Below are 27,457 nucleotides of genomic sequence, written 5' to 3'. Positions count from 1 at the left end.
CAATTTACTTCTCATTCCATACACAAATCATTATATCACTTCTTCCAAAACATACAAGTCACTCCTCCTTCCATACCCAAACACTTAGCTTTTTCACATGAAGACTCCATATACTTCACCATCATAAATATATAAAATGATCTAATCGTATTTATGCATACAAGCTCTCCGATATGATCATTAAATTAATTCAAATAGAACAATGCAGCAACTAAACTTATAAGCTCAAGGTTATTGGTGTTAAGAACAAAACTATCTACAAACAAACAAATTTATAATGCACCATCATTGGGGAAGCAACGTATATCATCATCCTACAAAAAACTTCAGATTTTTATACAAAATATATTAAAGTCTTATAAACAAGAATAAATGACAGTCACTTGAATTTAATCACAATTGGGACAAAGCAATGATTTATATGAAAGAGGTAAAGAAACTAGGGATAAACTTTTCGTTTAGAATTATATGCCCATGATTGTGATTCACGGAACTTACATTTGCTCCTAACATTAAAGCTTAACAGAAAATATGAGTTTATTCAATCATCAAGATACCCTTACAATGCTATCAAAGAGGTAAGAAAACTAGCTAATTATCAGTGAAACCGAAATAAGGAAACTTAAAAAAATCTTTTAGATTTTATGAGAACTAAAAACATTATGAACAAACACTTAAAATTCTACCCTTGATGATTTCTTTGCTATTCCAACAATTAAAAAGAAAATAGTTAAGAGAAAAGAACAATGCAATTATCTCAAACCTATAATCTAAGAAATTTTTGGGTTAAGAAAAAAAAATCCGATCTAAGAGGAGATGAGAAAAATGATGAAGAAGAGGCAAGAAATAACTAAACTTAGTTGAAGCAGGAGAGGTCGGATCAGGCTCCTTGGTGCGGAACAAATGGAATTTTGTGAATGGGAACAAAGAGGCTTTCGATTCTATAAACTTAAAGGTGTACGAGCCGACTTCCTTGGGGTTGCGCGAATGAGAGAATGTGGAGTCGGAGCAGATTTTGCGAATGGGAATTGCGGTTCGTGCGAACAGAGCAAATGATGGGAGAAGAAGAGGGCTTCTGGCGACGTCGGCTTGGGCAGAGAAAAGAGGAAGGATGAGAATTTTGTTCTGCTTTAGACTTCTGGAGGAGGCGACGGGCTGAAGGCTTTGGGATTTTTCGTTTCTCTGTATGCGTATCCGAAAAAAGTAGTTGAGGAAATTGGCTCTGGGTAAGTTTTTTAACTTGAGAGAGACGGTTTTCTGTATGTGCAAATGAGGGCCTGTGAGAGTGGGGAGGCCGTTAGCGAACTGCAGGAGGCGGTCGTTCCTGGGCTTCGGGATTTCATTTTTGTGCGAATAGAGAGAGTGAGGGCGATCGTGGGAGGTTAGGTTTGAACCGAACTAACTTCTCCTAAAGTCAAGCTCATATATATTTTTTTATTTAAAATTTTATCTCATTTGGTTTTAATATTAAACACATTTTAATTTTAATTTATAAGTTTTTCAAATGTTAAAATTTTATTTTAAAATAAATAAAGAATTTGTTTTATTGGAATTATTATGTTAATTTAAATAAAATTTAGTTGAAATTTTAATCTAGACGATTTCAATTTATTTGTTCGGATCGACTAATATAAATTCAATTTTTATTGGCTTGTGGCGTGGCAATCATGGCTAATCGAGATTATTTAAATCAAACTCGACTCGAGTCGAATTTGATTGATACAACAAATTTTAGGTTTAAAAGTGTCGATTTTATATGAGTTGAGTTGATTTTAGTTTGGAGATGAATTAAATCTAGATCGAATTGATTTTGATTTTGTTTGAACAAAAAAGGGTTGAGTTAATACTACGTCTTTGGGTATCCACCTAAGGAAAATCCTGTGGGTGCGACATCTACACTAGGCTACGAAAAATCTAGGTACTAGAGTTGATTCCGGGGAATTGATCTCGAATAATGAGGTCAACAGTTACTATAGAGGAAACTCTTCCTACTATTGCCAATGCTGTTACTAATGCTGTTACTTTGACTCATGATTAGGGAGTTATTATTAACACACTTATTATTCCTACTATTGAATTTGAGAAGAATGTGGCACATACTTTGCTTAATATTGATGTTCAAAAGGATGTTAATGATGAAAATTTCCTCTCTTGTATTATTAATCAAAATGTGTATGATTCTAATGATATTATGCTTTCTGATAATCCTCCTAATCCTTTAAATGAGCAGACTTGTGTGATTGGAGAAAATGATGATATTCAAATGCCTTTCAATGAAGGTGAAAGGAATGACATGCTCTTAAAGGAAGGTAAATTTGTTTCTATGGATCATTGTTCCCCTCTTTCTAAATGCATGAAAGATCCTATTGTGAGGGCTAGTGATAATTTGGAGGATGATGGTATGTTTATGAAGGATGAATGCCCTACTGTTATAAGGGATCAGCAAAGTGATAGTAACACTCCTTTAACCTCAAATTATAATAGCGATGCTTTTATTGATACTGAAGATATGCATATTGCTTCTAGATGTTTTGTCAGGGATGATAATGATACTTGTTTTACTAAAGCTCATAGTAAAAGAGGGAGGAAGCTTAAGCATATTTCTTTGCGACCTCATAGAAACACTCACTCACATACTTCTCATTAAGCTTTTCTTTATGTTTAGTATTATTATTTGGAATGTGAGGGGCATTTGAAAGTGCTCTGATACCACTTGAAAGTTCGTTAGGGATGTTAAGCCCTATGAACCGGCCTAAGGCTAACCAAAAAGGGGTGAATCGATATTTTAAAATAAATCATTCGATCAAAAATACAAACCAAGATTCACCACAAAGAAAAGACCATTCGGAAATTAAATGCGGAAATAATAAAGGAAAGAACACACCAGATTTATAGTGGTTCGGTCAAACATTAACCTACGTCAACTCCTTGGAGGCACCCTCCAAGTATTGCACTAAACTTAGTGTCTCTCCTTTAGCCCCCACAGCTAGGCAGAGAAGCCCTTATAAAATCACTTCCACCTTCCCCGGTGCGACAGAGTTGCCGGGTCCTTTGACACCAAAGAGATCTTCTTCTTCTGTGAACTTCCCTCAAGACAAGCCTTGAATCCAACAGTACTATGGTCCAAGTTTGTCGGAGCAACCATGTGGAATCCCCCTCCACACTCCCTTAAGTCCCCCATCACAGGATCTTCTCCCTATTTCAAACTTTACCCTTTCCTCACACCCTTTCAAGCTCTCTCTTCAAGTTTCCCTCAAAAGAACGAAGCTACAATGGCTACCAAAGACACTTACCAAGTGTCTTGTCAAAGCTTAAATAGAAGATCTCAAAACTAGCTCATTAATACAACTTGCCGACTTTATCGTCTAGGTCGATAGGAATATCATCCTGGCCGATCAGTACAAATTAAGCTCAATTAGCCCATGACGATTTAAGATGATCAGAAGAAAATTGGTTGCATCGTCCGGGCCAATGCAATATTGTCCTGACCGATTAGTTTAAAATCAAGTAAAATCATCCTAATCATCGCCCTAAATCGAAGCTGGCTGATGTCAATCGTCCACGACATCATCCCGGACGATGTAATTGAATCAATCAGCCTTTAATGCTTTCCAAAGATACAAGATTAATTTAGGCATAATTGAGTTAGATCGTCTTGGACGATGTGGATATCATCCTGGCCAATTTCCTAAAATAAAAAATACCTAAACTGATCATGGCGGCTGATTCTTTCTTAATTGAGCCTATCGTCCTGACCGATACAAGTATCATCCAGGCCTATCGACTTAATGATGGCTGCCTTAATGAGGATGCCCTAATTAGGGTTTCTACTTTTACACTGATCGTCCAGGCCAATATAAATATCGTCCCGAATGATGTTACCAAAAACAATAAACTCTAGGAAACAGTCAGAAAATCTTCCAAGGTGCGTGTGTGTAAAGTTACATAGCTTCAAGAGCCACACTAATTATAAAAGACTCAAGTAAGGAAAAAAGGTACAAACTAACTCAGACCTAGTCTACCCAATCTTGAGCTGATTCCAAATTACAGTCTTAATCTTGTGAACCTGAAATGTCAGTAGATAAAGCAGTCGTAGAGAAATAAGGGTGCTTGTTATCATCAAAAGTATAAACCATGAAAATAGATCCGCAATAATCTCCCCCTTTTTTATGATGATAAACATTGCTATTTGAATTTATAAAAAAGAAAATATTTTCTCCTAATCTCCTCTCACTAAAATAAAGCTTTAAAAAGAGGGGAAATAAAAAAAAAATTGTTGTTTTTAATTTTTTTTGAAAAAAAAAATACAAGCAAAAGGATACAAATTCAATAGTACGTTCTGCCCTTTGACATTATCAAAAAGAGAATGGGCACAAACAATAAAAAAACATGATTAAAAGATAAAAAATGATCCCTAATCTAGTGAACAAACCAAATATTTTTAAAATGACAAAGTTACCTCTTTGTTTTAATCAAAAATTTAGTAGAATTATATTGACAACGTATAGCTCAGAAAAGATTAGAAATTCAGAATTTGATAATCCAAACTCTAGTTTTTTTAAAGTGCTAAAAAACATTTTAATTTAATATCTAAATTAAGGAATAAATTAGAGAAAGAAACAATCATTTTTCAAAACTCATTCCAAAAAATATATCTAATAGAATATTAATGCACAAATTATTGAATTAGGATTCATGATTTTTAAACTCAAGTATCGAAAGTATCAAGGGTTTTCTTAAGTTTTAAGAAGTACAAGAATGATAAGCATTAAATTTTGTGGGCTCATTTTAAGCCTTTGCGCACTGCGCATCTTTTGATTTTTGATACACTTTGTATATTCCTTTTTTTTTTCAATTTGGTGTCTTTACGCATCTTTTATTTTTGGTATCATTGGCCAATTTTTTTTTTAAATATGCTACCTTTCTGAAATCTTAAAAATAAAAGTAAACTCATCATATTAGCAAAATGAATTTCTTGATTAAGAAAATTATGAGTTAGATTTAACAACTTGTAAAAGATCCCTATACGATAAATAAAATGTAGGGATATAAAAAATTTTAGTTTCAAACATTAATTTAAAATATGAAAAAGATTTTAAATCAAAAGTAGAATAACCTATTTTAGGAAACAGAGATTGATAATAAAAAATATGAGTTTCCTTCCTTTGACTATTTTTAGAGAAGTCAAACACAATATTCATTTGAATTTAAAAAAAATGGAGGTAGGTTTTTCATTTTTAGAAAGATGAACGTGTGTGTTGATCAGAGAAAACACATGAAAAGAAAATTAAAGTCAAAGATAACAAAAATTTAATGAAATAGAATAATAAATATGCAAACATAAAAGTACACACAAAACAATTTAAGCATCATCTTGTTCCTAATCAGATGATTCAGAAGCAAGATATGCCCAAGAAATTTTTTGTTTTTCATTATTTCCCTAATTTATAATTTTCTTTGTTTTACCATTTTCTTTTGCAGGAAGAATTCTCAAATTAGGGCACTGATTTTTCATATGTTCAGGCTTTCTACATCCAAAGTAAATAACGTCAAAAGAAATATTAATATTCTTACCATTTTTACATTTATTCTACTTTTGTTGATGCTTATGCTTTGGTGAGCCTTTTGATTTGCTTGTCAAGTCATTACTTTCGTCACCAACTAAGCTACTTTTTTCTGTATCTTCAGCTTTTAGCACTATCGTTTCACCTGCATCCAAAAGTCTTTGACCCAAACTTTGCTCATAGGCAATGAGTGAGCCAATCAAATTATCAATAGAATATTCATTCAAATCTTTTGTTTCAAAAATGGCAATAACTTTAGCATCAAACTTATTTAGTAGACAACGAAGAATTTTATAGACTTTTCCAAAATTTGAAAATTCTTTATCTAAAGCATGTAATGATGTCACAATTTGAATAAACCTAGTATACATGTCTAAGATCGTTTCATAAGGTTTCATGAAAAACTTTTTATAATCATGCATTAACATATTCAACTTGAATTGCTTGATTTCACTAGTGCCTTCATATATGGTGTGTAGTTTATCCCAAATTTTCTTACTAGTAGTGCACGTGGATATTAACATAAAATCTTCAGAATTTAAAGCACACAAAAAGTAATTTAAAGATTTTGCATTCAATTGAGCATTAATTTGTTCTTCCCTATTCCATTGATTAAAAGTAATATTAGTTTTAACCCCATCTAAAACCCATGATAGTAATGAATAACCAGTTAAAATCATATGTCACATAAGAAAATCAATCGATTGCAAGAAAGTAGACATGCGAATTTTCCAAAAATCAAATATAATATTTTCAAATAAAGGTGATCTGGTGATTGAATAACCTTCCGCAATATTACGATTACCAAAATTAGCCAGGGATCCAAATTCAAAAGCTTTTAAAAACTTGTTTTAATGAATCCCGCTCTAATACCACTTGAAAGTGCTCTGATACCACTTGAAAGTTCGTTAGGGATGTTAAGCCCTATGAACCGGCCTAAGGCTAACCAAAAAGGAGTGAATTGATATTTTAAAATAAATCATTCGATCAAAAACACAAATTAAGATTCACCACAGAGAAAACACCATGCGGAAATTAAATGTAGAAATAATAAAGGAAAGAACACACCAAATTTATAGTGGTTCCGTCAAACCTTGACCTACATCCACTCCTTGGAGGCACCCTCCAAGTATTGCACAAAACTAAGTGTCATTTCGTTAGCCCCCACAACTAGGCGGAGAAGCCGTTACAAAATCACTTTCACCTTCTCCGGTGTGGTGGAGTCGCCGGGTCCTTTGACATTAAAGAGATCTTCTTCTTCTGTGAACTTCCCTCAAGACAAGCCTTGAATCCGATGGTATTAAGGTGCAAGCTTGTTGGAGCAATCGTATGGAATCCCCCTCCACACTCCCTTGAGTCTCCCCTCACAGGATCTTCTCCCTCTCTCAAACTTCAACCTTTCCTCACTCCCTTTCAAGCTCCTCTTTAAGTTTCCCCCAAAAGAACGAAGCTACAATAGCTGCCAAAGACACTTACCAAGTGTCCTGTCAAAGCTTAAATAGAAGATCTCAAAATAAGCTCATTATTGAAACTTGCCGACTTTATCGTCCAGGCCGATAGGAATATCATCTTGGCTGATCAGTACAAATTAAGCTCAATCAGCCCAAGATGATTTGGGATGATCAAAAGAAAATTGGTTACATCGTCCAGATCGATGCAATATCGTCCTGGCCGATTAGTTTAAAACCAATTATAATCATCTTGATCATCGCCCTGAATTAAATCTAGTCGATGTCAATCATCCACGACATCGTCCCGGTCGATCCTGCAATCATCCCAGATGATGTGATCGAATTAAGCAGCCTTTAATGCTTTCTAAAGATACCAGATTAATTTAGGCATAATTGAGTTAGATCGTCCTGGACGATGTGGATATCATCCTGGCAAATTTCCTAAAGTAAAGAATACCTAAATTGATCATGGCGGCTGATTCTTTCTTAATTGAGCCTATCATCCTGACCGATACAAGTATCGTCTAGGCCGATCGGCTTAAGGACGGCTGCCTTAATGAGGATGCCTTAATCAGGGTTCCTGCTTTTGAACCGATTATCCAGGCCGATATAAATATCATCCCGGATGATGTTACCAAAAATAGTAAACTCTAGGGAATAGTTAGAAAATCTTCCAAGGTGCTTGTGTGCAAAGTTACATAGTTTCAGGAGCCACACCAATTACAAAAGACTCAAGTAAGGAAAAAAGGTACAAACTGACTCAGACCTAGTCCACCCAATCTTGAGTTGATTCCAAATTGTAGTCTTGATCTTGTGAACTTGAAATATCAAAAGATAAAGCAGTCGTAGAGAAATAAGAGTGTTTGCTATCATCAAAATCATAAATCATGAAAACAGATCCGCAACAGCATTGGTTGCCCTTCTTCTAGAATTCATGTTAAGAAATTATGTTGTGTGCACAATGTTTCTATTCTTGTTCTACTTGAGCCTCTTATTTCCTCTTCTAGGTTGTTAAGCACCTCTCGGTTTTTGGGTTTCAAAGATGTTATTTTGAATGTGGCTAATAAAATTTGGGTCTTTTGGAATTCAGTTAAAATTGATGTGATTAGTGATTTTACTCAAGTCTTGCATTATAAAGTTGAGGCACTTAATTTTCATAGTTGTGCCTCTTTTGTGTATAATGCCTCTTCCCTCTATAGTAGAAAACTGCTTTGGGATCAACTTATTAATTTTCATAGTATTTATAATTTGCCTTAGTTTGTTGGTGGTGATTTTAGTGCCATCACTAATCCCTCTAAAAGGATTGGTGGTTCTACTCCTTATCTCTCTATGGAATATTTTAATAATATCATTCTGGTTTGCAATTTGATTGATATTAGTTTTGTTGGTAATAAGTTTACTTAGAATAGGGGCCACTTATGGCAAAGACTTGCCGTGTGCTCTTTAATGACTCTTAGCTTAATTCCATTGACTCTACCAATGTGCAGCATCTTAGTAGAACTTTGTATGGTCATTCACCTCTGCTTATTACCATTAATTTTAGACATTTAAATGCTCCTTCTCAATTCAGATTCCAAAATATGTGGTTACTTCATGATTCCTTTTTTGATGTTGTTCAAAATAATTGGCAAGCTCCTATACACTTGGATAATTCTTGTTTTGGCATGAGGAGACTTTGGCTTAAGCTTAAAAGGTTGAAACAAGTTCTTAATTGGTGGAATCATCATGATTTCAAAAATATTTTTTCAAACATTTTACATGCTGAACAATTTATGAATTCTACTGAGCTTTTGTATCAAAATGACCCTACTGATGCTAATTTCTATAAACTTTTACACCTTCAAATTTTCTTCTTCATCCATTATATACCTAATAATAGCCGGACAATCCGTTCTAGTATCTAATTTTCAATGTTTCATTTGATAATTCAAACCAAGACCTTTCTTGATACCAAATTTCGAATAGACAAAATTCTTGCATATTATATTTCATTTAATGCTAATTTCTATAAACTTTTTTCATGATCCCAGTAAAACTTTGGAGGAGTTTTAAATTTGCCGATAAGTTTAAATCTACACCTTGTCCAACCAATTTCACTTATGTTTCATTCAACCTTGCAATCTTCGCACTTTCTTGTAAACATTTCATGATTGGCTGCAATCTTCTTATCTTTAATTTGTAAGCCTCCGCATCTTGTGAGCATGTCATCATATTAGATAAGTCAACGTCCTTCAAATCCGTCTCCATATTTTTTATCTATTCTTTATTTTTTTTTTTTAGCATGTTGAAAAGTTTTATTCCCTCAAAATCCTAAAATTTGAAGACGAAGCACGTGTTTAAAAAAAATGAGCACCAATTAAATTAGCTGGGCCGAGTTGTCAGAACACGCGTTAATAAAAAAATTTGTATGACTACATTAAAAAAAATACATATCAAAGTTTGATTGAATTTTGGATGAAAAGTTATCTTTTTTTAAGAATGCAAATTGCAATTAAACCAAAGAACCTAATACAAACAACTAAAGAAAAGAAATACCAACATAGACTTCTTTAACAATCCTACAAATGAAGGAGAAATATATTTACTACCTAAATCATCCCAACAAAAGTTATTAGCAAGAGAAAAGTTAGCACACCAATCAACTAACTTATTATAATCCCTAGAAGAAAAATTAAAAATAATATTATTGAAATTATACAAAAAGGAGAGCTCCTCCAACCAACCACATCTTTTAAGAACATCCCTCTTCCTTATTTATTCTTGAAGAAATATGATCACATTAACGTTATCACCTTCAATGAAGATTCCTTTAAATTGAAACACCCAATCTTGCATAACTGGCCCAAAGAGTTAATTATAAAAAATTATAATTGAGCAACATCCCAACGAATACAATTATATATGAAGGCTAACAATAGTCTCCCTTTATGATCACCGAAAATTCCACCAATGTAGCTTGATTCGAACTCAATAATGAAGCATTAACATTAACTTTTATCTAATCGTGAGGAGGAGGGTATCAATGCTTATACTACATCTGAGAAGACTGATTAACACCCCAATGACCCGATTAAGAATTACACAGAAACAAAGAAGCAATACTAAAAGAATTAGTTGTTATAACAAGAACACTATCTTCAAATCCTCCATGAACTACTTTATTTCTTGATTTCAATGATAAATAAACCGCTGCGTAGTACACATTAGATAATAAAGCATCTTTATATGAAATATCATCCAAACCCCTACAATGCTCCTCAATAGATGAATGTATATGAATATGAAATCCCCATTTATTTAAGCAAATCACCTAAGTAAGATTTAAACATTTCACCACCACATGCTCAGAATCCTCGACAACACATCAACCTCTCAGGTAAAAGTTATCATTACTTAACCTTTTATACATAAGAAATTAAAAAGTAGGAATTACATCATTGAATATCCTCCACCAGAATGTCTCAACATGAGGATTTAGCTCTAGTTTTTTAATCCATTTCAAATAAACCTTCTTTGTATGCTCCTGAATTGAAGCCTCCCAAGCCAATGCAAATAATGATTTCCCAGAATGCTGGTAAATAAGCTCCAACTCATCGCACTCAAATTCAAGGTCAATCTTTATTTGACGAATCAAAAACTGCAGTTGATCTCTGAAGAACTTAGGCAACTTAGCATCATTCCACTCTCTATTCAAATTTACTTTATCTAATGTGACCTCACTGTCTTCATAACTGTCAATAAAAGTAGGCCATTCGTTTAACCTCTTGTCCAACAACCAAATATCTTTGAATATTTTAATAGACTCTCCTCTAGTAACTCTCTATATAATAATAGGAGCCAATGATTTAGCACCATCGAAAATGAGTATCCAAGAAGATGAATATCCCTTCTTCCGTTCACCATGACAACTAACAGACTGATATTTAGCATTAAAAATTATGTTAATATTTAGCATATAAATGAAAAGTTACCTTCGGACTAAAAAAAAATTCTTTAACAAAAAAAAAAAATAATTTCTCAAGTAAACCAACAAAGCCCTGCATTGGGTACCCATACCCACACCCACCCATATACCCACTCATGGCCTTGTAGGTGTGTATGGGTGGATACTCAACATCGGGGGATAAATTGATTTACATTGCTAATCACCATATATCTTATATTATTGCAATCATAACTAAGTAGTGTGCAACACTTAACCACTCTACGACTATGATAAATTCTGATATGCGACTTGAAAGTTTGCAATAAGAGCAAAGAACAACAAGCCTCAAGGCCATCAGTCCGTGACATACTGCATTCAAAAAGCATAAAAAATGCATGGGTATAGGTGGGTTAGGAATCTCGAAAATCACCATGGGTGGGCGCCTGTCTGAGTAAAGCATGGTATCCAACCAGGACTCATGTAGAACTTTGTAAAACAATAAATGGAAATCCGAGAGATCACACGATCAAGGCCGTCCAATCTTAATCCCGCGCACGATTGTCTCCGTCAATCCTCGCGGCGTTCCTATCCGTTGCGCCTCCCAATCCTTCGTGTTTTTGCTACTAAATTACTCTTTTCTTTTTAAAACCTTTTTTCCCCTTATTTATTGCAAGCGACTGCTTCAAGTTTCTCTCTCCTTTTCTCCATCCTCGCTGCCAAGCTTCTTCCTGCAGGAGAGCTTTCAGGAAAAATCTCGGTGCACGCTGCTCTCTTTTCTTTCTTGCCCTTTCTTTCCCTTTCTTCAGTCTATATTTTGTTATATGTTCTTTTGTTGTTTTTCTATGTCTTAATAGTTTGTTTCGATATTTGTTTGTATAGTTACTTCTTCGCCGATGGCTTCAAAGCGGATCTTGAAGGAGCTGAAGGATCTGCAGAAGGATCCTCCGACGTCGTGTAGTGCAGGTCTTTTGGAAAGGAAGCTTTATTATAATAGATCTGTTGTTGTTTGATTTTAGGTGATATCGTATGAATTCTCTCTTGTTTGTTTAGGTCTAATTACGGGTTAGCGCTAGCTTGTCTTCTGAGATATGAATCTCTTGGTCCTTGATTAAACTTTTTTGTCAAAGTTTCTTTTTGTCTTTTAACAAATGGATTTTTGGCTTTTGACATCATTCTGTTGAATTTGAGCAGCTTTTTGGACGCTGTTTGGACTGCATAGGTTTGTGATACGATCAATTTTTAGTTTTCTTTGTGGGTCGGTTTTATCAGTATGTGCATGGCTGCTATGTGCAGGAGCGATTGTATTGGCAACTTTCTGTCGCGTTATGTCCTTTGGAGGTAGGTTTACACTAATTTAGCAAGGAGTCAACTCATTGTCAGGGCCTTCTTGTTTCGATAACGTTTGAATTTCTTTTTTCAGGCGAGGTGATTTTATATACACCTGTTTCTGCTAGGTAGTCTGGAGATTATCTTTAGGGATGCTAAGAACCCTTCTGCTGAATATTAGTCAATTTTATTCTTTTGGTATTACAAATATCTTGGACTGTCATATCAATTTGTATTCAACGCATAGCTGTAGTGTCTAAGTCATTAGGTATGTTTTGAACTTATAGCTCTTAGTGTGTAGAATTACACATTGTGCGTGATGCGCAGGCTTATTTCTCTGCACTAAGTGTTGGGTTAGAGGTGAAGGGGGTAGGGAAAAGGGGTACTGAAATTGGGCTAGGTACACAAGTGGATAAACTCATTTTCAACCCAAGCTTATTAGTGTGGGGTAACCACTTGATAGCCTGATGCCAATATGTTTTCAACTATCTGATGTTGGGACTAAATACAGGAAATATTTAAAATATAGGAAAAATGAGTAAACAAAATATTAAGAAAAATTGAGAAATAATAAATCATTTAATTTGGATTTGTCCTTAAAATAATTAATATTAGGAAGTTGAGATTTGGACGTCGATGTCGTATTTCAAGCGACTAGAGGGTAGACAACAATGCTATCAAGAGTCGGCCATCAAATATGGATGTCGAGACAATGTCGGTTGTCTATATTGATATGACGTTGGTCAAAGATGAGATGTCAAGATGATGCGTGGGCATTATTTTGGGTGTAGAAATTACTGGTGTCATTTATTTTTAGATGGTTTTGAAACATTGATGTTGTGATGGTGCAGATATCGATGTTGCGATGACATCTGACGTTATGAAACCCTAGTTGCGATCTGCAGATAGAAATGAAAATTGTATGTTCGGAAAATGGGGTATTGAGTGCGGGTAATTGATTTGGGACTATTGAGAGGAAATAAAATTTTATTTTTTATTTTTTAAAGAAATAAAAATTGAAATATAAGTAATTATATTAAAAAATTTCATAAAATATTTAAGACAGACGTGTCGGATATGGTAACCCAATTTATTTTCAATATTTTTTAATTGGACAGGCCTTCAGTGTGTTCGATACGTATTGTAGGCGTGTCAAATGTGTGTCATGTTCGATACGTGTTGAACATTGCATACCTCAATGATGAGAAGTGTCGGTGCATTATAGTTTGCGCCTATTGGCACGGGTCCTCCCTTGGGAGGGGGCTTATTAAGATGCGTCAAATTGATTTTTGTTTTAACTATATATTTTTTCTTTTTCTTTTTTCAACTTTATTTGAGTTTTATTATTCTTTTTCTCTAAAAATTTTCTTTTCTCAAGGGATTTTTACTATCTCATTTATTTTATTTTTCTTCTTTTTAAGGATTTTTTGGGAAATTTACAAAATTTGTAACTTTCGCTTCTACCCCTTTTTGTTTAATTACCACCTCATTGGGGATAAATTTGCTCCTCTCCTTGTACTTCTCAATTCTTTTTCTTAACAAAGGCTTTTCATTGTCTTATATATTAGATGTATAATTCTCCCTTCATAGGTTTAACTAAAATAATATCCTAGTAGGTGGTATGTATCCCTTTTACATGCTTTAGTGTTTCTCCACTAAGAATAATGAATTAATCTTCGGAGTTGGGGTAAAATTCAAATTTCTTAATTTCTTTATAGGTTTTGATTGCACTCTTTAAGTGAATTTGTGTGTGATACTCAGGATTTTTAATCTCTATGGCCGAGCTCCGCTTTGTCTTGTAGAAAAGATGATTGTTTTTATTTGAGGAGATTATGCTATGAAATATTTTTTACCACATTTTGAAGCTCTAGTTTTCTCTGTAATGGGGAGGTAATTATTATTAAAACTTGATGCAACGGTGATGATGCAAAGATGATGTTGAAGAAAGTACTCTAATTAATATTGTTTGATTAGTAGCTTGATATTTATATTTGGTGTTAGTATTGCTGATGTCAACCTCTAGCATTGACATTGAAGCCAGTGGAATTATTTACGATGAGTTGAGGATGAGATAAAATTTGCACCATTGCATTAAAGTTCAAGAGGGAGAGAGCGTTCATTGAAAGTTGATGTAGAAGATTGTGTTATCATTATGTAAATCTGAATTTTGTATGTAGCTTAGAAAGATATATTTTAAGCGTGTTAATCTGTTGGAAGTAATAAATTCTTAATATTTGTGTAAGAGTAATACAAATTTGTTTGAATTTGTTCCCTAGAAGAGTTTAAGTTTTTATATATTTTCTAGATATATTTGAAAATTTTAAGTCTTGCTAGAAGATATTGCCCCCAGCTAAAACATAAAACCTAATTTTTTTTATTGATAAGGACTTTTTGATGCACCTTTTGATTTTTTTCTTAAGAACATAGATCTTCCGAGAATTTGACTTTTAACAGGAAACAATGGAGAAAAAAGATTCATGTAGCCGACTCCACGTAGTGGGACAAAGGCTTGATGTTTTTGTTGTTGTATATCTTCTGAGGATTTAGCCTTACAAGATTTTTTTTTTTTTTCAGATAAGGAGAAACCTATATCTTTTGAGGCTTTTAGCCTTTTAAGAGTTTTGGGAGAATACAAATTTGTATCTTTTGAAGTTTTTAGCATTCTAAGACTTTTGGAAAGTTGGAGAAACCTATATCTTTTGAATTTTTTAGCCTTCTGAGATTCCTAGAGGACCAAAGAAATTTGTACGCTCTGAGGATTTTAGTTTTTTAGGTTTATTTTACTTTTTAAGATTTCTGATATATGTTGATATTATGAGGTTGGCATCCTTTTTATGATTTTTGAAGAAAGGGATAAATATGTATCTTTTGAAGGTTTTAGCCTCATGAGATCTTTAGAGAACAGCAAAAAACATATACCTTATGAAGTGCTCAAAATTTTGGATCTTTATTAGAATGTTGGCCTTGTATATGTTTATATGGTGAATTACTTAGGCTACATTTATTGATAACGGCACCTCTAATTTCCAAGGTGCTCCTGCTTTTTTTTTTCATTGAGGTTAATGAACTTTTTTTATTATGAATTCTAATGTTTGTTTTAGGATTTTTAAATTGCTTTTGATAAGTGTTGATGACCTTTTCGGTAATTGTTTGTACTTCTACTCTATAAATAAGATTAGTGTAAGAGCAGGTTGTCTCTTGCATCAAGGAGTAGAAACATCCAGGGAGAAGATCTCCAGGAAATACACCTTGCATTAACTTCGGATTCACTTCTGAAATTTGGCTTTCTTCAGCAAAGATCATTTGAAAAATATTTCTTATAAGTTTCTTTCTCATTTTAGTAAATCCCAAAAAGATGGGAGTCCTCAAGTCTTTGGTTTACGATGAACTATTCGACACATACTTGTCAATGGTGCAAAACTGGCGCGCACCATGGCGCGGCGTGTCGCACCTACGACGCTAGCTACATGGCGTGGCGCACATGTTCAAGTTGGCACGCGCCATTTGTTTCATGTGTGCGTAATGGCCACATGACGCAATGGCGTATGACTCGTGCAATATGATTTTTTTAATATAATTATAAATAATCTAAAATATTTATATATTTTAATTTCTAAAATAATGTAATAATTAATTGTAAAATTATTTGATATGATTAAAATAGTTTAGTTAGGTTTTATTAAATTTTATTTTAGTTGAAATTTTGGATAAACTTGATGCTCACTTTAATGATTTGGACTTTGGACTATAAATATATTCAACCAAGCCTTACCCAACTTGATTGATACATTAAAATAGGATCCATATAATGATTTTTATAATTATTTTTTATTTTTTGCTATGTTCAAAATGGTGTTTAAGGGCTTGAATACAGTGACAAGTGTGCAAGGGCCGCTGCACCGGCGCCTGGGTGCAGTGTTAAATAGGTAAGGGTTCCCACATCAAGGAAGGATGTGGGCAAAGAAGCTAGTCTTTGAAACTAAAATTAGGATAGGAACTTGGAATATAGGTTCCCTTATAGGAAAATTAATAGATTTAATAGATATTATGATTCATAGGAAGTTAAATATTTTGTGCATTCAGGAAACTAAGTGGGTTGGAGAGAAGGCTAAGGAAATTGATAGTTTAGGATTTAAACTTTGGTATTCGGATAGGAGTCGTACTAGAAATGGTGTAGGTGTTATTATAGATAAGAGTTTAAAGGATAATGTTATAAAAATTAATAATATTAGAGATATAATTATAGCTTTAAAGATTGTTGTTGAGGATAAGATTGTTAATATTATAAATGCTTATGCTCCTCAAGTAGGTTTGCATATGAGTTCGAAATTAAATTTTTGGAATGACTTAAAGATACTGGTACGAGTAGAGGTATTAGATTTGACTTGTGTTAAGAAAAGTAGGGGTAGACCTAAAAAGACTTGGTTAGAAAATATTAGGAATGACCTTTCTTTATTAGATTTAAACGAGAATTTGACTTTTAATAGGACACAATGGAGAAAAAGTATTCATGTAGCTGACCCCACGTAGTGGGATAAAGGCTTGATGTTGTTGTTGTTGTTGTTGTTTCAAAATGATGTTCACCGCACCGTTCGCTATGCGCCATGGCTCCATGGGGCACGCCATTCGCCGTTGACAAATATGATTTAACAAGAAGTCTAGATAGATCGATAAAAGTATGAACTACTCTCCAAAAGAGAGTATAATTATGTGTGAGATTGTTCTTTAAGAGTTGTAAAGAAGATCTGATAATTAGAACCTTGATGAATGTGCATGATAGTCCTGTGGTGGACAATATGCTTAGTGGTTAGAAGTCTCACATGAATTAATTGCGAGCAATTTAAACTCGATTAAAATAAGATGTCGGAGAATTGTATCAGACAGAGGAAGACCCTTGAAAGTTATAGTGATGGGTAAGTTTATTTCATTCGCTCGAAGGATATTCCTCTTGAATAAGACATTGCAACTCATCTCTTATAATATTACAAGAAGTGTCAATAAGGAAATTTTGATTTAAATCCTCCATGGTTGGTAGATGATTATGGGTTGATTCAGCAACACAAGAATGACGAGTTGAGTTAGCAATGCTTGAGAGAACTTTATGAGGCTATGATGGAGGGGGAGTTATTGTATTAGGAGGTACTTCCTGAGTGGTATCAAATGGATTAGTCTCAAACAATTTTTGATTTTGTGGTGGCAGAACTCTATTATATTGTAATTTTGCTCTTTATCATCCAATTTTTCATAAGAGTTGAAGGATTTGAACCAAGTTCTTCCATTCTATGCATATGGATGCCTATACTGATCCCCGTAAATATAGATCGTTTATCTGATATTTGAGTGTCTTAATCTTGCAAGCGTAAAATAATTTTAGGCTTGTTAGATTCTTCTCATTGAGAAGTTTGATTTGACAATAAGCACATAAGATTTGGAGATCACTTGTCCTTAACTTGATATCCTCAAGCTTTTAAATATGCCTCATGTGCTTAATATGAGTTCATTTGAACTCTATGTCATATCACTTGTGATGTTAATGAGCTCATCTTGTTGAGAAGTTTAGTTCTTGTGATGTTAATGAGCTCATCTTGTTGAGAAGTTTAGTTTGACTATTAGACTATTGAAAGTTGACTTCAAATGATCTTCAATTTGATTTTAGAAAATTTCAATTCAAATATTGCCCTGAGATTTTTGTTGATTAACTAGATTTTTTTGAAGACATATTAAGCGTAAATTAATGAAACTTTATAAAAGTGCTGAAATGAAAAGATGATATTAATTTAATGTAGTAAACTTAATATTGCATGAAGAATAATTCATTCATAGGATTAGAAAAAATAAAGATAAAAAACACGTTTAATTTAAATGAAATTTGTTGATATATATATATATATATATTCACATATAATAAGTATTCCAAATTTTTGATCAATTCTCCCTGAATAATTTTTTGTTTCTTAAACTGTCCTCTTCTACCATCCCAATTTCTCATATGACCACCTCTCTCCCATTTTTGATTCACTGTTTCCAAATCTCTATCCATTACTTGAGCACTCTCAACCAACTCAAAAAATCCTTGATGCATAAAGGAATAAGAAGCTACCACATTTGATCTCTCAAACCCTTTAGGCCTGTAATATTTCTCCATTGGAGTACTGATGAGTTGAGGAGCATATCTTGATAAAGATGTAAGTTCTATCTCATATTGAAGTATTGTCTTGGCTCCCTGAATCAGATTCACAAAACTTTCATGCATAGCCTGTCGGACAAAAGGAGAAATATACTAATCTCTGAACACTTGTTCGAACATTTCTTTGAAAAAGTTATCTTTTCAAAAATTGGTTTTTTAGCAGAATTTTAGAAAGAGAACGTTCGCCGTCTGGTTCGAATTTGGTTTTGCGCGGGCTTTCCGCGGTCGGTGGAGTAGGCGCCGGATGATCGCCGGCGTTTCTTTGCCGGTGTCATGAATGCTCCGCGACCCTATGGTTCTCTACATACCAATGGTAGAGTATCGAATGGCATTGTGATTAGAGAAGGGGTAAGACCTCCGAGCTGTCAAGGTCTTGTTGAGGGCAAGGGGAAGAATGTTATCGTGGTGGATATGGATGTAAAGAAGAATAAGGATCTGAAGAGAAATCCATGTTTGGCAATTCTTGAATCTTCGGCTTCGGATGATTTAATTCTACGGGTGAATAAGTTTTCTGGGGTTCTTGATGCGCATAAGGGTCGTAATATTGCAAATGACCTGATTTCTGTGGAGGGTCAGAAGGTTGATGATAATTTGGATCATGCTAAGGATCCTGTGAAGGATTTGATGAGTATTGGAGTCTCGAAGACCAATTTGAATGATAACTCCAGAAAGGGGGGTATTGGTGAGGTTGCTGAGGCTTGGTCGAAGCCGAAGCATATCAAGATAGCGGTTAACAGGGATCAAGTTGAATTTTTTGAAGATGGTATTGCTGTCAGGCTAAACGCAAATATGGAGGTGAAGAATTCACAAATTGTGAAGAACTCGATAGTAATTAAAGTTTTGGGAAACAATGTGCCGTTCTCTGTTTGCAGCTTAGAACTGAGAAGGCAATGGAGCAAATACAGTGGATTTCACTTGACGTCAATTGGTATGAGCTGGATTTTGTGTTCTTTTAAGACGAGTGAGGTGGTAGAAGAAATTCTGAATGGCGGACCTTGGTACGTGAGTGGATTCATTGTCGGCATGGATAGATGGTCCCCTGCTTTTGATCCGAATTCGTTTAAGGGAATTTCCTCTCCCGTCTGGATTAGATTCTCGTGCTTGCCACTGTACTGCTAGGATGAGGACAATATAGCTAGAATTTCTTCTTGCTTTGGGTCACCAATGTACATAGATGACAATACTCTTCGCTGGGGTAAATGAGAGTTTGCTCGTGTCTGTGTAAGGATCGATCTGGAGAAAAAGCTACCGAATGGTGTTTGGGTAGAAGGCTCAACTGGGAGATTCTTCCAACGGGTGGAGTATGAGAAAATTGATCTTCTTTGCTATCAATGTGGTAGAGTGGGTCATGACAGGAAGGCTTGTCCGGAAAATGTAACTGTTGGGATTCACGATCAAACAATGACGAAGACGGATGCAGTTACTGAGGAAAGTAAGAAGGCTGTGCCTGACAGTAAGCCTTTTGTGGTCAGTTCTGAATATGGCCCGTGGATTCATGTTCATTTCAAGAACAGACGATTTAACAGAGACAATGTTGCTGGTAGAGGAGTGATTGGCAATGGGATTAACACTGATAGCAGGGGAAATAATAACCAAAAGGCTACTATGCAGGAGGAAGTTCAGCTGATGGAAGAGGCAGTTGCTGCTGTAGAAAAATCTGTCCTGGCTCCAGGAAAATGTTCAGATGCTGAGGAAGTTGCTGGTGTAAAGGAGATAGAAATTCACTTAACCAACAGGTTTGCTGATTTGATTGAGAATAATGAAGAAGGAGGTATTGGAAATCATGAAGGAAATGACAAAGCATTGGAAAGGGGCATCGATATAGTTGATCCAGACGTCAGTCACATTAGTCGGGGTTCTCATAGTGGTGCTGCCAAGATTAAGCTAGCCAAAGAATTGAGATCGTTGGGGCCAGTTGAACCTAATTATAAAAAGAAGAAGAGGGATGGAAGGTTGAATTCCATTAATGGGGAGAGATCCTCTGCACTTGTTTAAATGTCGTCCATCTTATTTTGGAATTGTAGGGGGGCCAGGTAAAAAGAGGCTTTCTTATACTTAAAGGAAATTGTTAGAGACCAGGATGTGTTCTTTATTGGGCTCATGGAGACTAAGCTATCTAGCATTGATAGAAGGGAGGTTGATTGTCTAATTGGGAATGATTGGGAGTATTTTCATTACCCTTCTGTTGGTACCTCAGGAGGTATTTTGGTGTTATGGAACATGAAGTTGGTGTCATTTGATGTTAAGGAGACTTCTTCACAAGTTATTGTTGGTGATCTCTCAGTTCCTAACTTGGGAACTTGGAAAGTTGCCACGGTGTATGGGAGCAGATGCTGTAAGGAGAGGGGAAGTCTTTGGAGTCAACTTGAGAAATGTATGGAGGATTCAATTCCTTCCATTATTGGCGGGGATTTTAATTGTATCCTGAATAAGGAGGAGAAGAGAGGAGGTAAGAGGTTCTTGTTTTCTAAAGGACCTAGGGAGATGAAATGCTTTATGATGAATTCAGATTTTCATGATGTTGGAAGTATTGAACCAAGGTTTACTTGGTGTAACAATAAAGAGGGAGCCTCTCGGATATGGGAGAGGTTGGACAGATGTTTGTTGAACTCGGTTGCTTTTTAGAAGCTTCCTTTAGCTACTACTAGGCATCTTGCAAGAGTGGCTTCTGACCATAGTCCAATTGTTCTTAAGTTGGATGAAAGGGTGCGGTTCAAGTCTAAGGCCATCAAGTTTGAGGATACTTGGAGATCTTACCCAGCAGCTAAGAGTGTTGTATTTCACTCTTGGAAGAAGAATGACTTTGGTGATGAGTATATGATCTTGCAAAGGAAGCTTAGCCGAGTCTTAAAAGCACTATTTTTTTGGAATAAAAATAAATGCAAAGATTTGAATATGTTTAAGGAAAAGTTGAAAAAGGAAATCCTAGAACTTCAGAACAAGGAAGCTTTGGGTGATAATTGGTCAGTTGAAGACCTTTTTTTGCTTAGAAACAAAGTGCACGATGTCACATTGAGAAGATTGTCTACTTGGTGGAATCAAAGGGCCAAAGCAAGGTGGCATGAGGAAGGAGATACAAACTCAAAACTTTTTCATAATTTTGCCACGGCTAGAAGAAATGGAAACCGGGTTAATCAAATTAAAGATGTGTTTAATAAATTGCAAGAGGAGGATGATCAAATTGAGAAGGTCTTCATACAATTTTTTGAGAAGAAATGGAAATACAGGAATTGTGAATTGACGGGCTGGCTGCTGGCTTCAGAAAACCAGAAGGTAACAACAGAGGAGATGGCTTTGCTTAATGCTGATTTTTCTGTGAATGAGCTGCAGTTTTCGGTCTTCCAGCAAGGGAACAATAAGTCACCAGGTATGGATGGTGTTACATCTTCTTTTTACAAGAGTTATTGGAGTATTGTTTGGGAGACTTTATGGAATGCTGTCAATTGTTTTTTCAAGTCCAGCCATATGAATAGGGAGTGGAAGGATACTTTGATCGTCTTGATTTCTAAAGTAAAGAACCCTCTGATTCCATCTAACTATAGGCCTATCAGCCTTTGTCAGACTAATTATAAGATTGTGGCTACCATGTTAGTTAACAGATTGATGAAGGTTTTTTCCAAGATGATTTCTGAAGAGCAAATGGTGTTCATTCGTGGAAGATCTATTTCAGAACATTGCCTTTTGGCTCAGGAGATTGTTCACACATTCAAAATTTCTAAAAATAAGAAAGGGGTTGATGGCTATAAAATTGGATATGGAGCAAGCATATGATAGCATGGGATTGACAACTCTTCGTCAAATTCTTAATTGGTATGGTTTTCCTACTGATTTCTCTAACCTTCTCATGGATTATGTTGTAGATGTGAGGTTTTCTATTATCATCAATGGAAAGAATTCTAAGTGGATTAATGCTCAAAGTGGATTCCGGCAAGGGTGCCCACTTTCACCTTACCTTTTCATTTTGTGCTCTCAACTCATGTCCAACTCACTTGAGCAAAGGGGGCAGACTCTTGACATTCATATTTCCCCTAGAGGTCCAAAGATCACACATCTCCTTTATGCAGATGATGTGTTAATTTTTTCACATGCTTCCATTGCCTTAGCTAATGTATTGAAGATCATTGTGGAGGACTTCTGTAAGCGGACTGGTCAAAGAGTTAATTTCAGCAAATCACAGATATTTTCGGCAAGGTGGTTAGTTACCCTATGAAGAAGAAGATTGCTAGAGTACTTGGCTTCAAAGTGGTCAAGGAGATGAATTACTTGGGTGTGAAGATCTCTCTTAGTAGACTCAAGATGGCTGACTTTCAAGAACTTTTGAGTAATGTCATGGATAGACTCAATGCTTGGGGTAAGAAATCTTTGTTAATGGGAGGTAAGCTCACTCTCATTGAAAGCTCTTTGCTTTCTATGCCAAATTACTTAATTACTCATTCTTTGGTTCCTAAAAGGGTGTTATATGAGTTGGAAAAACTTTGTAGAAATTTCATTTGGCATAAAATTGATGGGACCAATGGTATGCACTATGTTGCTTGGGGAGAAATTTGCAAACCAAGAAGTATGGGAGGGCTGGGTTTGCACTCTCCTTTACTCAGAATTGGATCACTAAGATCTAAATTGGCTTGGAACTTTATGCAGAAGCCGAATTCGTTGTTTCATCGAACAATGAAATTTAAATATGGTAGTGATGTTATGAATGGGTGCCCAAAGGAAGATTACTTCTAGTGCTTGGCAAATTCTGTTGGATGGTGGAAGACATTTGAAAAATGCTGTTAGATGGAAAGTGGGCAAGGGTGACAAGATTAATGTCTTGAATGATGCATGGTTGCTTGATAAATGCATCAACCGGTGGCCAACATATGTTGATTGTGATTTTCTGGATGGGGTCTATGTTCATCAGCTTTTGTTAAGTAATGGTGAATGGAATTTTACGGTGCTACAAAGGGCCTTTCATCCTGATCTAATCTTATTGATTAGTCAAATCCATATTGATTATGAAGAGGAGGATCGGGTGGAGTTGTTGAAACTGTGTTCGGGTAAAATAGTTTCTGCTTTGGTGTATGAGCAATTGCTGTTCAACAAATGTACATTGGAGGATGATGATTACTATAGATGGGTGCAGAAACTTAAGCTTAACAAGAAGGTGGAAATCTTCTGGTGGAGGCTTGGTAAATCAACAATTCCAACCAATGTGTTTCTTAAGAACCGCAGGATTTCTGAGAATGCTCTATGTGCTAGAGGCTGCCAATCAAATGAAACGTATGAACATATCATGGTTCATTGCAAATATATGGTTGAAGTCATTGTGAAGATGCTTGAATGGGGTATTCATATCCCTGTTTTCCATTCTCTGGATCGCTGTTTATAGGAGTTAAAGAAGCTAACAGCCCGTAACTCTGGGATTGTCAAAATTTACTGCACCATAGTTTACCTCTCTTGGAAGAATCGGAATGATGTCAAGCACGGTAAGGCTGCTTTGTCGTGTTCTATGGTTGCTTCTAATGTTTTGTTCTTAGCTATTTCCAAATCTAGTCCATATCTTACTAGCTTGGGTACTAATCTCCTTAGGGAGTCTCAAATTACTTGGTGCCCTCCACCGAAAGATTGGATTAAGATTAATGTGGATGCTTCATTGCTTAGTTCCAATCTTGCTGGAATTGGTGGCGTTTTTAGAGACCACAAAGGCAGGTTTATCAGTGCATTTGGGAAGAATAAAGTACATTGGGATATTGCTCAGCTTGAGCTAGAAGCTGTTTTTACGGTGAGGGAATTCCTTAGAAGCTGGATGTTGGAATGCAAATGGGTGATTATTGAGAGTGATAATACCAACATTATCAAATTCATTCAAGACTCTTTCAAGAAGAATAAATGGTATGTGGATAAGTGGCCGGCAAAGGATTTATGTTTCTTAAATGGCTTCAATAAAGTTGTTTTCCATCATGCCTATAGAAGTTGTAATAAAGTAGCTAATTGTTGTGCTACTATGGCATTGGAAAGTAGTTTCTTTTTTGATAGCTTTTCTTTTGAGAACATTCCTTCCTTGTTGTTGAACTTAATCAAGGAGGAATGTGATCCTTTTATTACTTGTAATTAGTTCTTTGTTCTTAATGCAATTTGTTGCAATTCTTCAAAAAAAAAGAACAGTTGTTCGAACTTCGCCCAAGAGATAAACTCTTCACGTGTACAATCAAATTTCTCTAAATGCTGACCTCTCCACCACCTTTCTACTTCCCCCTCTAATACAAAGAACACTAAGGGCACCCTTCTTGCATTTAGGCATTTAATTTCATTTAAGATCTTTTCAATCTTGATTACCTAGTCTTCAACAACTCTAGCATCCACTCCTTTAAATAGAGGTGGCTTCAAATTCTAAAATTGCTTTTGATGCTTATCTATCTCCACACTCAAATGAATATTGGTTATGCTGCTAGGAATGGTAGATGCTACTAACATAGCTACTAGCGGCGATACAACTATTGCAATAGGTCCAGCTGACTCAGCTAAGGACTACATTTTCTCCCTCATCTGTTTCATAATTTGCATCATTTGCATCTGCATCATCATCCCTAACATCAGTGATGCAGGATCAAGCGCTGTAGGTGTATTCTTTGCCTTAGGTTCACCGCTCTCAGCTGGCACAACATTCTCAGTACCTTCTAGTATTCAGCTAGGTTGTGTCAACCATCCATTAGTTCCCTCATGAACTCTTTTGGCCAGAACCCCTGGTACAAAATGAAGATCATTACATTCAATACTAGATCATATCTCAAACGGGCACTCAAACACAAATAAAAATCAATTACAAGTAGAAGGTCCTGCTAGGGTTTAAGTTAGACGTTCATAGTTTACCTAGTACATTGTCCTCACATAGTAATCAAATTCCATCTTAAACAAACTAAACCCACCGATTCTCTGTAGGAATTTAAATCATATTAAATCATTTTACCTTAAACATTAAATCAGATTTTGCTTCCTTAAATTTGCCTGACCTTTAAAGCTTGCTCTGATACTACATTCTTTCACACCCCACTCTACCCCAAGTTAACCCTATTCCAACCAGGCATCATAGGCTGTAATTGAAATTATTGGAAAACATTTAGTATTCCATTTATACTTCAAAACAATTCAAGCTCATGAAATTGAAGTATTATAAAAGACATCATAACCTAAAACATCTAGTAAAAGCAGAAGTAGTCCAAATTTTTTTCCAAAAAAACTTTAATTTACACAGTATCTACAAACAAAAATCAAAACTTTTACTATTAATGGACCACTAACCCATAAATATATGCACCTCTAATATAGTATTCAAGTATAGGAAAAGAAATACTTACATGTGTAACAACAAGCAAATGTAAGAAAAAAAAAGAAAACTGTATATTATCTTTTACTAGCAATGCTGCACTATAGATTATAACGTAACAAGTGAAAATGCTACTACTGATGAGAGTTATGTAGAATATTATATTAATATCATTACATTACGTTAGTGGCATTTAACATGAAATACTATAATGCCAGTAAATCCTATATTTTTAATTATTTTCCAAACAATACATCATACATATTATAGGTAATAATAAATAAATTTTAGCTCATCTCATAATACTCTTTTTCAACCTTAAAAGATATCATGACTAGATGTTTAGGTTTAAGCCTGCATCTTGTAGGCACATGAGGTCGCTCTGCCTCTATTGCCCGTAGACATCATATCATATCGAGGTCGCACTACCTCTACTAAGTCGACTGCCATCAGGGTCGCATTGCCCATCCACTTATCATCTAACATGACAAATTCTATCTGATCATTGCATTTTCCCTTTTAGATTGTGAGACACTTGACTATATATATATATATAAACATGCATATGTATACAAATAGATATGGTTGTCAGGTGTATCAGCATATAAGCAGGTATGACTATGAACCATATGTTATGTAGCATTGCATGATAGAATTATATGTAGCAGCATCGTATGATAGATTTATACATAGCAACATCATATAAGAAAATTATTGATTACGGGAAATTACAAGTGGAATGGTTGCATGGATCATAATTTCTGCTAATCCCCACTAGATAAGAGTATAAAAAATTAAAAACACATATCACCCACAATTAATTGAAATGCTTGTATATCGATAACACTCAATCAACTTGCATATTGTACTAAAAAATGCATATCTTACCTCCCCGGCACGCAAACTCACAAATTTGGGCACCTCACACCCACTTGCGCTTTTAAGGTACTACAACTCAATTAAGAGTAGGAACCATGTGAGTTAGCTCACTCACTCTCTAGATTACTAGGCTTAGCAGAGGGAGTTTACACAATATTTGTGAATCAATTATGATCACAATTGAGAGCAATCAGGAAGATACAAAATTTGGAGGAAGAGTTCACCTTCGTCAAGTTATTTGGCTTGATTTGAAGTGCGTGGAGGAAGATCAGGAGTCTTGGCGGTCGATTTTGAGGAAGTTCTGCGTGAGGTCAGCCATATGGAATCTTCAGGACAACAACCGGGACATTCTAGATAGCACACAACGGATCCCCAGATGTTGGAATAGCAAGTAACCGAGGTTGGACTTTCAAGACAACAATTCTGGTATATCCAGGAAATTTGGACAACAATTGACTAAGTGGAAATCCCTTTGGGATCAATATTGGTGGAGGGGAAAAAGAGTTAATTCCAAGGAGGAAGGGGCCGACCAAGCTTGGGGAAATTAGGGAATTTTGGTTCAAATTTGGTGGAGAAAAGGGGAGGGAAATTTGAGTTTTAAAATTCCTTATTTATTGGGGAAGGGGGGGGGGGGGGGGGGGTGGGCCAAATCAAACTTGATTGGGCGTGATTGGTTGGTATTTAATTGGATGTGTTAATTAGATAGGAGAGAGGGAAGAAGGAGAGAGAGGTTTGTTAATAATTCCCCTAATTGGAAGCCCAATTAAAGAATTAATTAATTAAAAAGGGAGAGGGGGGACAAAGAGGGAGGGGAGTTGAGGG

The 27,457-nt window shown here is 35.3% G+C and overlaps 1 protein-coding gene across 2 annotated transcripts in view; it reads left to right on the top strand.

Annotated features, from left to right (window-relative positions):
* Positions 1 to 11,543: 11,543 nt before the first annotated feature.
* The window catches only part of LOC110113067 (ubiquitin-conjugating enzyme E2-17 kDa), a 58,729-nt gene continuing 42,815 nt past the window's right edge, over positions 11,544 to 27,457 (top strand). Inside the window, exons 1-2 of one of the 2 annotated variants that reach the window (XM_020845488.2) lie at positions 11,544 to 11,697; positions 11,820 to 11,903. In XM_020845488.2, coding sequence (XP_020701147.1) covers positions 11,834 to 11,903 — 70 coding nt within the window. In that variant the 5' untranslated portion in view covers positions 11,544 to 11,697; positions 11,820 to 11,833. The remainder of the gene's footprint in view (positions 11,698 to 11,819; positions 11,904 to 27,457) is intronic. The other variant, XM_020845489.2, reaches the window with a different exon arrangement.

This window comes from Dendrobium catenatum, unplaced genomic scaffold (assembly GCF_001605985.2).
Source record: "Dendrobium catenatum unplaced genomic scaffold, ASM160598v2 fragScaff_scaffold_1284, whole genome shotgun sequence".
Taxonomy (NCBI): domain Eukaryota; kingdom Viridiplantae; phylum Streptophyta; class Magnoliopsida; order Asparagales; family Orchidaceae; genus Dendrobium; species Dendrobium catenatum.
The sequence above is the reverse complement of the archived record's forward strand: the minus strand, read 5'-3'. Positions and strand labels throughout refer to the sequence as shown.